This window comes from Phalacrocorax aristotelis, chromosome 1, assembly GCF_949628215.1.
Source record: "Phalacrocorax aristotelis chromosome 1, bGulAri2.1, whole genome shotgun sequence".
Classification (NCBI taxonomy): domain Eukaryota; kingdom Metazoa; phylum Chordata; class Aves; order Suliformes; family Phalacrocoracidae; genus Phalacrocorax; species Phalacrocorax aristotelis.
Window position 1 is genome coordinate 202,744,832 of NC_134276.1, and position 13,989 is coordinate 202,758,820.

At 43.4% G+C, this 13,989-nt stretch overlaps 1 protein-coding gene across 1 annotated transcript in view; it reads left to right on the top strand.

Annotated features, from left to right (window-relative positions):
* The first annotated feature begins 381 nt into the window (after positions 1 to 381).
* Positions 382 to 13,989, top strand: part of LAMB4 (laminin subunit beta 4) — a 43,026-nt gene continuing 29,418 nt past the window's right edge. The window contains exons 1-11 of the mRNA XM_075081355.1: positions 382 to 459; positions 1,983 to 2,045; positions 3,278 to 3,435; positions 7,092 to 7,227; positions 8,631 to 8,704; positions 9,371 to 9,559; positions 10,145 to 10,208; positions 10,761 to 10,975; positions 11,777 to 11,897; positions 12,498 to 12,686; positions 13,766 to 13,945. Of these exons, the coding sequence (XP_074937456.1) occupies positions 2,012 to 2,045; positions 3,278 to 3,435; positions 7,092 to 7,227; positions 8,631 to 8,704; positions 9,371 to 9,559; positions 10,145 to 10,208; positions 10,761 to 10,975; positions 11,777 to 11,897; positions 12,498 to 12,686; positions 13,766 to 13,945 (1,360 nt within the window). The 5' untranslated portion in view covers positions 382 to 459; positions 1,983 to 2,011. The remainder of the gene's footprint in view (positions 460 to 1,982; positions 2,046 to 3,277; positions 3,436 to 7,091; positions 7,228 to 8,630; positions 8,705 to 9,370; positions 9,560 to 10,144; positions 10,209 to 10,760; positions 10,976 to 11,776; positions 11,898 to 12,497; positions 12,687 to 13,765; positions 13,946 to 13,989) is intronic.

Here is a 13,989-nt window from a genome sequence, read left to right on the forward strand (position 1 = left end):
AAATCAGCCCTTCCAGGCCATTTCCTCCCCTATGATGAGGAGTCATCCTTTCTAGCCCATGTTCAGATAAACCAGTGCCACTAGACTTCTGATGTTAAGTAGCTGTAAAGACTTGGATGTTTGGTTGCAAACCAGACCAACTGAACAGTTGTTTAATTAAATGGTTGCCAGAACTTTAAGAATCCCAGCCTTCTCTTCTCAGTTGCATGAACTCTTTCTGCCATGAACTTAACCTGTCACAATTTTCTTTCACTGCAAATATTTGCTGATGCCGGCAGAAAGAGTTCACAAATCAAGCCTTTGGCAGGTTGCAGGCTAGGTCTCATTCTCTCCTAACACCTCGGTGCCTCAGGGGACATGCTGTCTTCTCCAGCTGAAATGCACAAGTACGCCTTTGCTTGCTTCCCTCAGTCGGCTGTGCTCATTTCCAGCTGAAACTCCTGGCTGACTGAAACCCAGGTAAGACCTCTTCAGTCTTTAATTTTCCTGCTAAGCATGGTTCTAAAGTACATTGGGGTTTTGCTGGTCCTTATTTCTCTGTTAAAATGAGTCATGTTTGAAGAGTATCACTGTTATTGAATATCATGGTGTTAAGCAGGGTAGGGACTGGGGTGTATAACTTCCAAGATTATTCTTACTGTGGATACCTGTATTTTACTGCAGTGGTGTCACAGTTTAAGTCATCTCTGAATCTGTCCATCATTCTGACAGAGTATAAAATTTGAAGTCCAACTCAGCAGGAAAACGTTCGCTTGGTTTTGCCTCAGATACTGGCGCTGCTGCCAGCTCTCTCTGTGGCTGGGGAGCCAGGTGCAGCTGTGCAGATGCTCTCCAGGATCGTCTCAGTGTCACATGCCAGGTTCTCTGCTGTCACGGCAGGTGAGAGGAGCTGAAGCAGCAAAAGTGCTGGTGGCCCTTGATAGCTTTCCCCACCTGTGGTTGCTGAAATAGCCACGTAGGTATGGCTGTTTTGTCATGTGCTGTATAAAGCTGGTGAACCAAGCCCATGTGGAGCCTGTAACATCTGAAATACTTTTAATACCTTTGCTTTGTTCCCCCTACTCTGGGGGAGGTTATTTCATCTTAGCTCATTCAGCACAGAACATCTATGTGAAGGTGAGAAACAAGAATGGAGCTGGGAAGCAGCACTTTGGGCATGCTCACGTGGGGATGCCCCAGCAGCTGGAGCTGCATCAGGGCCCACTGGCCCCGCTGGTCCCTACAGGTGGAGAAAGAGGTGGAAGGCACGAAGATGGGGAGCAGGCTGCAGTCTGGGAGCTCTACTTGGTGGCAGGATTCTGGGTTGTCTTTTATAGCCATGGCTGCATTCTGGTTTTCCAGCAGAGGTTTTGTGTTGGCAAGTCTTATTTTCCTCCAGGTGTGTAGGAAGAGGAAGAGCGTGAAGTAAATGCCACAATGAACCTCGCTTGGATTCACACTGAGGATCCCCTGTACAAGTCTTTTGCAGTGATACTGGCATTACCTGTTTTTCCTCACTGCACTTAACGGTGCATTTATAATCTTGTCTCTGCCAAAATTTGTAGCACCTGACTTCAGGCATTTCTCAGTGGCATCTTCATCAGGACCTTGGTCTTTGTTTTGAGTCAATGCAAGAAACATGAACCCCCAGAGAAAGGAGAAACAGCCCTGCTGAGTTTAGTTAGGATTAAATAGCTTATATTAAAATACTACAATATTTTTCCTGATAGCATTTTGGTTTTATTTTAAACTAAGTTGTGAATATATTTTTATGGTCTTCTCTGAAAACACTTGCGAGGTGTCCCTCTGCTTTCATCCTGATTTCAGTGCTGAAAATTATCAGGAGATACTATTGCTAAAACAAAATCAAAGCCAGGGTTTAACCTTTATATTTTTATTATGGCTCTGTTACTTTACTAAAGGCTAGCTCTGAGTAAGCCTATGCACAGGGGGTGCCTTGGCGAGGCAGAGCACCAGGTGACCCACCAGTTCTTCTCTTGCAGCGGCACCAGTTTGAGTTGCACGGGGAGGCATGAGGCTGGGGCTGGCCATCCTGTTACAGCTCAGTAAGTATAGGTCTTGCAGTTATTCAGACCAATTTTGAAATACTACCATGTGATTTACATATCTCTCCAAGATTTTGTCAGAGTGCGTCTTTTATGTACGCTATTAAGACACATGACAGTGAGTCCTTATTCCCCACTCTCCTGCCTAGGAGCTATGAGTGATATGAAACCTTTAAATACAAGAAAAGATAACTGAGTAACTGATGTAATTGAGTCTGAATCAGGTCCTGAAAGGGGCAGTCATTATCTACTGACAGCTAATACCATGGATCTGGATAAATAAAGAAGGAACGGCTAACAGACATATGCATGGCTTTATACCTAAAGAGTCAAGCTTCACTCATCATCTGAAGTCTAGTCTGAGCCATAGATTGAAACCTAGCTGTAAATACTGTATATTTACTGCTGTAATTGCATTACTGCTTCTGGTGTTCTGTGGGATCTTCATGTATTGATTTTATTTCTTTTAACTCCACTTTTTATAAGTTGAGCCAAATAAATCTGAACAGATAAAGCCTCCAAGGTACCCATTCCTGTTCAGGGTTTCAGGACAGAACTTGTTTAAAAGGACAAGCCCTCTAAGGGAAGTCTTAACATAATGGGGAAAATATTTAAAGTCGTTTCAGGCAAAATAAACCAAAAGATCCTGCAATTATTTACAGAATTCAGAATTATTCTGTTAATTATTAATGACCATTCCATGGGGTCTGAATGGAGGATTCTGGGACTGGACCAGGAGGTTCATTGCAAATCACCAGAAAACCTGAGGGACCCCTGATGTCAATCCTGGTCTCGGTTCCACCATTATCACTTGAAAATCAGCAGAAATCAGCAGAACTAATACAAATCTGGCTCTCCTCACAGGGTCAATTGAAATGCCTGCGATTCTGCTGCAGGAGTGGCAGCTATGTGTATGCCAGGGTAGGAAGCATAATAAATTATTGCTCATAGCAGATTGGCATGTTTACTATGCAGTAATGTGCTGGGAATTTAAGTTTTAGCATAGATTTGCAATATGCTAGCTATATTTTTTTATAATGATTTTGCAGCAGGTGTGTCAATTACCAAAGCTCTCCAGTATTCTACCAAATTATATTATTAAGGACAAAAGGAATACAGGCAATGGATACTTTAGTTTTCTGCTGATGTTAGGACGTAACTGATTTTCTCTGGAGAATACTGCTGGATATACAAAACAAATTCATCTCCTTTTGATCTTCTTTTGCGCTCAGCGCTGATAGGAGTCCAGCATGCACAGGATGACTGCGATGCTGGGTCCTGCCACCCAGCTGTTGGGGACCTCCTCCTGGGTCGCAGCAAGCAATTAACGGCCTCGTCAACCTGTGGAATGAACGGCCCTCAGAAGTACTGCATTATAGGCTACCTAGAGGTTGGTTTGCTCTTTCTTTTTTAGTAAAATGAACTCTGCTTGCTAACAATATTCTCATCTGTAAAAGGAAATCTCCCCGACTAGGAAGTTTCTACTGAAGTTGTCTGAAAAAAACATCAGACAGCATGACATAAGCCTGGAGGAAAGCTATGCCTTATTGCAGCGCATATGGGGCGTTTGGCAGCAAACAGCCTCCGCAGTGATGTATAGCTTCTCAAGAGGGAGAAACATCCATGAGATGCAAATGGGCACAGGGATTTCTGGAGGAGGTTTGCTCTGCAGGTCCTTTTCCGACTCAGGCCTCAGAGGCGAAGACCACAGTTTGCATGCGCGTGAGTGCTTACCAGGAGGAGTATGGTCCTGCAGGCTGTAGGCACTGCCTTGAAGGGCCTTCACCGGACGACATGTCCCATACAGTGTTGAGACCTGAGGCAGCCTGTTAAGCGATTCACACCATGTCCTCTCATGTCTTTTTGATCTGAAATTACACCAACACTGACAAAAGCAGAAAGCCATCTCCAGCAGAGGAAAGACCTACTGGTGTAGTACAATCTTTAGCCGTGCGGGTGGGTGGGCAAATCCAAAACGTGGGTGATCAGAGGGATCCCTCTCACTCCCTGGCCACAGCCATAGGGGCTGTGGGGGACCAGCGGGTGTGCAGGAGACGCGAGTAGGCAGAAACAGGAATTCCCCTGTTGCATGTCCTAGAGGACTTGGCCCCAGTGAGCTAATAAATTGTCACAAATAGAAGTCTTTTCACTAAATACCAGCTGTAGGCTGAAGAGGAACTTAACAAAACACAGCTTAATTTATAAGCATTTGAAAATAATTACAGTTTTTGACCTTCTGGCAAACCACTGTGACACATTTACAGTGCAAAGGTCTGCCATACTGAGATGGCACTAAGCACTGCTCCAAATTACTCATTGTAACTATGGTTTTCACAAAATGTAAGTACCTCTTTCCTCTTCCAAAAGAGCCTATGAGCCACTTTTCACTCTTTGCTGGTTTTCCCCAAGTTGTTTGATCCTGGGCACAAAGAGCCATCTCAGAGACATTGTCTTTCTGGCCCTTAACTGGATGACTGCCTTTTTTTTTTTTGTCTTTTTAAGAGGAGATCAAAGAGCAATAAAAAATGAATATTTTCACTTGCCTGTACTTATCCTTTGAATTATGTGTATACTCATATGTAAAGACTCATGAAAAGGAACATCTGTTCTGCAATAATCCCTGTGATTTAATGCTGTTTCAACATATCTTGACCCCTGGTGACTGCCTCCTGAAGAGGATGAGAGCTACAAATTCTGCTGCTTTGCAGAGCCTGAGAGACAGAGGCTTACGCTCTGGCAATGTGATCTGCTGTACCAGCTCCCCTTAAAAGAGTGTGTCACCTAAGTTATGTCAGAGAGTCCCACTCAACTTGATTCTCTTTCTCACCAGCACATTCTTGAATGCATTGCTGGAGGCAGGCCAGGAAGCTTTGCGTTTTGCAAAGCCAAGTGCTTCCTCCCCCGGTTCCTCTTGTGATGACCTGTGTCAGGCATCATGACAAGAGCAAACCTTACTTGTGAAAGTTTATGTTAGTCAATGTGGCAAGCTGCCAAGAGCCAGGACTCAGCTGGGATGCCTTATTGAAAATTCAGATTGAAAGAAAATTAGAGTTCAATTGCTTTGTGTTTGAAAAGAAGCACTGCAAATCATTTTCAGTCTTTAATATGTCTTATTTTTTCTAAATGTAGCTTAAGTGGGTTTTAGCCCTATGATTTGATTTACTAATTACACATGTTTTGAGAGGAAAAGAAAGAGGACTCAGTATTGAGGAGACTATAAAGCTGCACACTTCAGAGGCAAACGGGATCTGCCAGACTTGCCGTACATGGACATGCACGTGCTTGTCCTTTGGGGCACAGAAAGATTTTTATGGAGCAACATTAAGCATAAGTTGACTGAGTGTCATACTCTATGTGTCTGTATAAACCAAAGAGTGGTTGCGCGTAGACCTGCCAAATGCTTTGGTAACCTGAGCTCTCCTTACCAGAGCTTTATGAAATGAAATGACAGAGTATTTTTTGTATTTCTGTCTTAGCTTCTAAATTGTATGTTCATACACTTGTCCATTGTGGTATAGAATGACTGAATATAATACGTATTTATGATAATGTTTAAATCCTATTAATTATATCATACCTGTAAATCTATATCTCTTCCTTTATCTAAATGTGGATAATTCCCATGTGATTTCATAATGCAACGATGTCCAAACCATTCCTAATACTTCTCCATAGATCCTGAGCACGCGGGGTGGGGTGCCTCTCCACCCCTCCCCTTCTGGGTGATTTTCAGCCCAGCTCCTGCCACTGACTTCACCGTTTTCTCTTCAGCAGCGTCACTGCCAGCCTCCCAGCAAAGGACACCAAATCTGTGGCTCCTCCTTCAGCTCCCTCTGGGGTGCTGTGTCATCACCTCTTCTCCCTGGCAGCATCCCTGCCAGCCAGGCATACAGCTTGGGCATTACCTTCCGCTTTGGCTTATCCCTGCATCCTCACGCTCAGGCTCTGCCCAAATCTCGTCGAGTCTGTCTGCATAGCAGAGCTGCTCCTGCCCACCCTGGGCATCCCCCGGCTCAGCCACTGGCTCAGCCCCATGGCACTGCCGGCTGCGACCGCATGCTGCTCGGGCTTGTCTGCATGGCTCAGCACCAGTCATCTCCCAGCCCGACATGTTAACCTTGTCACCTCTCCTTAGGCCTCCCACTCAGTCACCCTCTTATCACCTTAATAGGAGCTCCTTGCCCTTGCTTTCAAAGCCCTTCTGCAGACAAAAGCCTCTCATTCAGCACTGAGATACTGGCTAATCATTGCCACCTTCATCTTCTGCTTGTTATATTTTCAAACAAGACCCTTTCATCCTATTGACATCCTGATTTTCCTCCTTTGCACTGTTTTTAAACTTTTCCAGTTTCCCTATGCCTACAAAAGGCACTGACAGTGTATGGGGTGGTGGAATCAGTCCAGACCACCTACTTACATTGTACCTGGATACAGCCTTGCCTTCCATTTGTACAACAGCACCTGTCTGCTGCTCCCGGCTGGGTCTCTGAGCTGCTAGAAAACGTGCAAAAGAGAGGAAAAAAAAATGTATAAATGATTTAGTGAATGTTCTTCTTCAAAGGTTCTTCAGATCTTGAAAGATCCAGTCCTCGCTTGTATCCCCTCTGCCTCCTCACTGCTATCTCTGGCTGAAAGTCTCTACAGCCTTTATGAGACATGAATAAAAGTTCAACTTTTAAAAAATAAATTTCTCCCGAGAAACTCTTGCAAAACAAACCTTCTGGCAGCTAAACCCAGAATCAACACCTTGACAAACTTATTTCTTTGCTTTTACTGAGATCCCGTTTCCACAACTGAAAAAGTGTATTGTTTATAGAGTACCTGGGGTGAACTGAGGCCGACATTTACTATATGCATGTTTGTGCATATGATGATTTTCTTGGGCTTGTCCCTTGTATATGAAAGCCCAAGTGATTTCTAATCTCAGGCACCCAAAGCAACATGACAGGCTTCAATCTTGCAATGGCACAAATATGTGTACATCCACCAGATCTTTAGAGAAGAGACCAAATTAATCTTTTATCCTACTTGTTTTTTGTTTTCTAGGCTGAACAGAAGTGCTTTCTCTGTGATTCCAGATACCTGTATAATCCCTATACACAGCACAATAGTCACATGGTTGAAAATGTTATCACAACTTTTGAGCCTGATAGGAAAAAGAAGTGGTGGCAGTCCGAAAATGGTACGTTTCTTTAAGAAGATATTAGTGCAAAACGTTACTGTGAGATTTATTTATGTAACTGGGATTCATCACATTACCTTCATGAAGAGATGACACAAAACTGCATCCATTCTTTGATTCAGTAAAGTGAGTGATTTTACATGCTTGTGTGTAACAATATAGGATTTCAGAAATTCTGTTTTCCTACAGACAGATTTTAAGCACAGTATCTCCAAGAGCTGGCCAGAGGACCTGCAGCACTGCTCTGTTGTACATGGTGGCCATGTCTTTTTCACAGAGTGCCTGCTTTTCAGGAGATGTGATTTTTGGCAAAAGGGACATTTACCTACAGATGGGTAATGACAGAGTGTGTAAAACAAAAATATCCATTTTTAAAAAATAGTGTTTGCAATGTAAAGCACGAATACTTTAGGAAATAATTAAATAAAGCTTATCAACACTCTTATTGCCATATATCAATTTTGTTGCAAGCTTTCTGTAGTAGTTCTTCACTGATATCAATTTATATCCTCACAGTTTCTCTGTGAAGGCATGATAGGAAGAATAGTATCTACTCTATTTGATGTATAGTCAATATGTAAAAAATATGTGACTGGTTGGAAATTAAGGCATAGAAAAATTAAGATAATGGTACCCCTGTTTTGGATATCCAACTAAAATTCATAGGCCTTGTTTTTTCATGGAGTTTGGCAAGGAACTGCCACTAGTTTTGGACATCAATGTCAATAAAGCTGTGGGCTAGCGGTGAGAGGATCTTTTCTTGCTCTCGCCATCTTTCTTCTGGGCTGAGGTCTCAAGCTCATCCTGGTCAGCAGGAGCCCTGGGATGCTGCATGCAGATGTGAACAATGGGGATATCAGTGGAGCTCCTGCAACTCTCTACAGAGAATGTGTGAATTGTGGGGGTTTTTTCCATACTTGTTGCAATTTTGGAAGATGCCTGGTGCAATAGCTCTGCTCATGACATATTTCAGGTCTGTCAGTATAGATGGGTTTAACAGATCTGTTTAGCATGAAGAACCCCCCATATTTTTACTGGCTTTCACTTTTTTTCTTAGAAATAAGCAAACTGTTCAGATGGATTCTGAAAAAATCTTACTGGATACAGGAAGATGAAAATGCAGAACCTTACCATCATTGTCATTTACAGTCTGAATGGTCTAAACAGGACCTTTAACCATGTCCTGCAGCCTTAGTGATATGCAGCATTCCTGGTGCCAGTGCCAGAAAGGCAGCACATTGCATTGCGATCCAGCTGCGTGCCAGGTTTGTGCACAGGGCATGCCCTAAAGGGCCTGGCTGCTGTACTGGAAAGGCATCTTTAAATTCCCCACAGGAAATCTCTCTCAGCAACCCCTCCAATGTGACATTGTGCTCTTCGCTCCATTTTCATTCTCTTTTCAGGTGTTGATCATGTCAGCATTAGATTGGACCTAGAAACTTTATTCCAGTTCAGCCATCTCATCCTGACTTTTAAGGTACATCTTTTACCAGAGCTTTTATGTAATGTTATATACTAATTCCTTAACCACAGGAATAAATTGCTTAGAAAGGCAGTGAAAGCTGCATATTTAGAGGTTTGTAAGAACAGGTTAGATAAATGCCCGTCAAGTATGGTTAAGTTATAGTTGATCCTGCCTTAGGGTAGAAAGATAGACTGAACAGCTTCCAATTTACGTGCCTTCTGGTCCTATTTTCTATAAATCTGAGAATTAACGCTGAAAAAAATGAAATTGCAAAATTAAGCCCTAAAAATTTAGGACATTTCTGAACTGAGGTTGCTCTTACAAGTTTAGTTCAGTCTTCTCATGCACATCCATTATGATCCAGATGGTTACAAATTTTTTTCCACAAAAATCTTACATCCATTATGTTAAACTTCCTTTCTTAGAAAATAATCTTATATCTCTGTGGAAGGTTGCACTTCGCTTTTGCTGAGAGGGTTCAGATGAGGAATCCAGCTTTTTCAGAGAATCATGTAGCCAGCACAGTAACCCTGTAGGGAGCCTGCAAGCTCGCAAACACAGAATTTTGATTGGCAGCTGTTGGCATCCCTCCAAACAGGAACGTCAATAGAACAACCCCTGAGATGTCTTGTCAACACCTGGTTGGTTAAGGAATTCTTGAAATAATGTTTCTTGCAGACATTTCGGCCTGCAGCAATGCTGGTTGAGCGCTCCACTGACTTTGGTCAGACCTGGAAAGCATTTAGATATTTTGCACAGGACTGTGCAGCTTCTTTCCCCAACATCTCTTCTGGTCCAGCAAAAAGTGTGGGAGACGTCATTTGTGATTCAAGATATTCAGACATCGAGCCCTCCACTGGAGGCGAGGTATTGCCAAATGTCTGTGTTTGTATGAGTTCAGATCATATGTGGCTATTTTTCTGGAGCTGAGGGTCTCTTGTCTGTAACCATCAGATCCACTTATACAGGTTCTGAGACATGAGTGCTATTGACTGCACTGAAGTAAAAGGGAAAGACAAACACTGCACTTTACCCTCAGTTTCACATCCAAATGACTTGTACAAAACCTTTTACTGCTCTTTCCTGCTTTCCAAGTTCACACAGAAACCCCCCTCATAAGAGATCTTGACTGTCCATCAGTCTCTACCGCTAAAGGCAGGGGCCTGTCCTTTATCCCTTTGGTAGGTGCTGGTCCCATCTCTAGATCACTCTAGGGCACTGCTTTTCCTTCCTCCTGACACATCAATCCATCTAAAGGTCTTTTTGCCTTGCTCAGCCAAGGCCAGGTTGAAAGGGTGAGAGCACTTGCTGAATCAGGGTCACAGCCTTGTGTTTTTCCTTTTATGGGATCAGTAAAGTGGCATTAGTAACTAATGGGTCTGAGGTAACTGGCTTTATATCCAAAAAGAATAGCTTCAGTGATCTACAGAGCTCTATTAATTTGTTTTGCAGGTTGTTTTAAAAGCTTTGGATCCCAGCTTTGAAATAGAAAATCCGTATGTGCCATATATCCAAGGTATGGACAGTACAGGTTTTCTCCAGAAATACTTTGCTGGTGTTTGTTTGTTTTGTACACTGAGAGGGTGAAAAGCTGAGCTGGTGTAAGTCAATGACCTTGAAAATTAGGTATGAAAAGACTGTAGAGAGACATCTGTATTAATAAATAAAATGGGCTGACCTTGTTCTCTAGCCCTGAGGGCAAACGCCACAGCTCTGCAGAGCTCATGCATGCAGCTGAACTATCTTCCTTTTTAGGATCAGGTGGCCAATGCCTTTTGGGAGCAGTCCCAGAGCTGTACCTGAACCCACAAAGACATTGACTGTGAAAATACAGGTTGGCCCCAGCCAGAGCCGTACCAAGGAGCATGATAACGCTTATGCAGCTGTGTGCCAGGAGAGGGTCCATGCCCTGGCACTGTATGGGTTACTGGTCTCGGCCAATATCAGATCATTTTCACTATTTCTTCAGTATAAGGGAATATTCTTAGATGATTGATTCAAGCTGAAGATTTTATACTGTTCATCTTAAAGACATCTTGGGATCTTGATTTCTCTTCTTTCCTTCCAGAGCTCATTACATTGACAAACCTAAGGATCAATTTTACTAAACTCCACACCCTTGGGGATGCTCTGCTTGGAAGAAGGCACAATGATCCCCTCGAGAAGTACTACTACGCTCTCTATGAGATGGTTGTACGGGGCAGCTGCTTTTGCAATGGCCATGCCAGCCAGTGTGATCCTATCCAGAACCTGCGGGGAGATGTTTTCCATCTGTCTGGGATGGTGTGTCGTTATCTCTGTCTCCAACAACAGCAGTCCCTACCTAGTATTTCGGGAGAAGGAATAGAGGGAGGGAGGGAGAGGAAGGAATGATGGCCATTGGATGGCCATTTGCAACTCCAAGTTGTAAAATGTTTCAATACAGCTTCTTCCTTTAAATCCCTGAGCTGGATTGCTCAGAATCTGTCTCTTTGTTGGCACTAGTATGGTGCTTCAAAAGCAACTGGGACAAGACATGTTGAAAACAGCAGCAAAATTCCAGAGCTGTAATGGTGCAAATGTAATGCAGTAAGTAGCCTGTGGTGTGTGTAGACTTGAACGGCCACTTGTTGGGTGCATTCCACACTCCAGCTGGGCTCCAGGGCTCTACAGCAGGAGAGGAGGCATTGGCATGAAGAATAGCTGATAACCCCATGCTAATCCATGCAAAATGGATTATTAAAAAATTCAGGAACATGGTTGTGAATTTGTTCCTTCTGGGAACAAGAGGTTTTTTCTCTAATAAAATATGTACCTCAATATAGAGACATGTAGGGAGAGAGATAGAATTTAAGAAGTTGAAGTCTCCTTTGATATTTCTATAAGTATTTTCTTTTCTAAATGTTGCTCTGTGGCTTTAAAACTATTTAGTTCAAGTTTGCAGGTACTCTCCAGACCTTTTACTCAAATAACTGAGAATTATGTCAGCTGAGGGAGCCAGAGAGCTTTGAATTTTCCAGATCTTACTGGCATACCTCGAGCTGATACCTCCTGTCCTGTCCTCTCCCATTGCCTCACCTCCTCTCTGTACTCACCACGTTGCAGGTGCACGGGAGATGTATTTGCCACCACAACACTGAAGGTTTGTCCTGTGAAAGGTGTAAAGATTTCTACAATGATGCTCCCTGGAGGCCAGCTGAAGGGGCACAAGATAATGCTTGCAAACGTAATAAACCTGTTACTTTCCTTTTCAATAACTGGGGGGTGGGTGTAGCACAATCCCAGTGCAATGCATAATGGGGTGGCCAGGTTTTTGGGAGGGAGACTTTTCCATGCTTCATCTAGAAAAATAGATGGATTCCTGTAGCCATCGGTACCGTGTTGCCATACAAGAAGAAAAGCTGTTTCATGTTCTTATTTTTCATAAAGAGAAAAGAAAAACAGAGGGAGGAAAAAGCAACATTCATTGGTTTGCATAAGGTCTTTCTTGTGAATGAAAGAAGCATTTAGACAAGGCTAAATTACAAGTAATATAGGATATACAAGAATAATATATTAGGATCTGTAACAAATATTCAGCTAGATCTTTCTTTGGCGGTGCAGTGTTCCCCACTGCCCATCAGGCACACTCACCTGCATGGCTACTTTTCCAAGTATAGGGCCCAGTTCTGTCCTAAGCCTCCAGTGTTTCCCCCAGCTGTAAAGCACAAGACCTGGGAAGCTATAATCTTGCTGGGGCAACCTTATGTTAACGGTAGACAGCAATGGTGGCAAGACCACAGTAATAGGAATCATGGTGCAAAATATCTCTCTGTTTTGGTTTCAGGGTGTAACTGCAACGGCCACTCTGGCAGATGCCGCTTTGACATGGCCATGTACCAGGCCAGCGGTGGGGTCAGCGGTGGTGTTTGTGAGGACTGTCAGGACAACACCATGGGGCAACACTGTGACCAGTGTAAACGTTTCTTTTACCAGGATCCACTCAAAGTCATCTCAGACCCTCATGTGTGCCTCCGTAAGCTTTGCTGCTTTAGCTTCTGTAAGAATGACTCAGAATGGGGTGGTTCTGGTTCTCTTTGCTCTGAGCCCTATGGCATCCCCATGCTTAAATGTTCATAGGGTTGTAAAAATGTTACCAAACATGTAACATCCAAACTACCTTATAATGTAGCTGCATGACAACATCCTTGAACGAGCGTTGTGAAAAGGGTTGCATATTCCAACTCATTGCTAAACCAAGCTTTGAAATCCATCAAGGCTATCATCTTTCTTGAACAACGACAATATAAATATGAATAGTAATAGTTCTGTTGCTTCTGTGGTAGTCAGGGATTACAGGAGAGATGCAAAATGATGGGAGGAGTAGTACGTTTTGCTAGATACCTGCCATGTATAAGAAAAATAAGCTTTCAGGTGTGAAAGCCGTTCTGAAAGATGAGCTAAATTCAGTATTGACATAGGATGTGAAAAATGCTCTGAGTATAATTTAATTGTAGTAATTGGTTGGCATGACAAGTCCTTAAGGAGCCAAGGGGAGATTACCCATGGAAATGGTGTGGTAGATGTTAGCCTTGCTGTGAGAAATGGGTAGTGCCTTAGGAAAAAATGGGAGGCATCATGAAGTCAGTGTCCCCTGCTGAATCCATTGCTTCCAGTAAGTAATTCAGCTATGGCCAACTCAGACCAGCTCTGGGGAGGTGGCTCACACTTGGTACCCTTCTGCAACCCTACAGCTTTCATGCAGCATCCCCAAAAGTTATACTTTATAGTTATAGGGCCCTCTCCTCCCCAGGTACTCTGGAGAGGGTAGGGAGTGGATGAGTAATGCCAATTTCTACCCAAAGTAAAGGGTATATTTCTACTAAAGTAAAGACTGTAACTCTCCTCCAGGGAAAAAGTAGACCTTGGAAACACTCATATTTCTTAACAGCAACTGTGCATTAACTGTAAAGCATCCAACTCAGCAAGCATGGATGAACACCTCTGATTTTTATAAGAACCCTGAATTTGTGCCTTCTTGCAGTTCTGTAATTGCATTTTCATGCTTATATCTAAATGTGCTTTTTTCACATGTCTCCTTGACCATGCCTGTAGCTTGCAACTGTGACCCAGAAGGTACGTTGCACAATGGCGTGTGCGAGAGCCGCACAGATCCTGCTCTGGGAACGGTCGCGGGCCGGTGTCCTTGCAAGGAGAATGTGGAGGGTGTCCGCTGTGACAAGTGCAGGGCACACTACTATGGGCTGAGCGGCAGTGACCCTCTGGGCTGCCAGCGTATGTAAACCACCTCTTTTGTTCTTCTTTCCAAAGCACTTTTA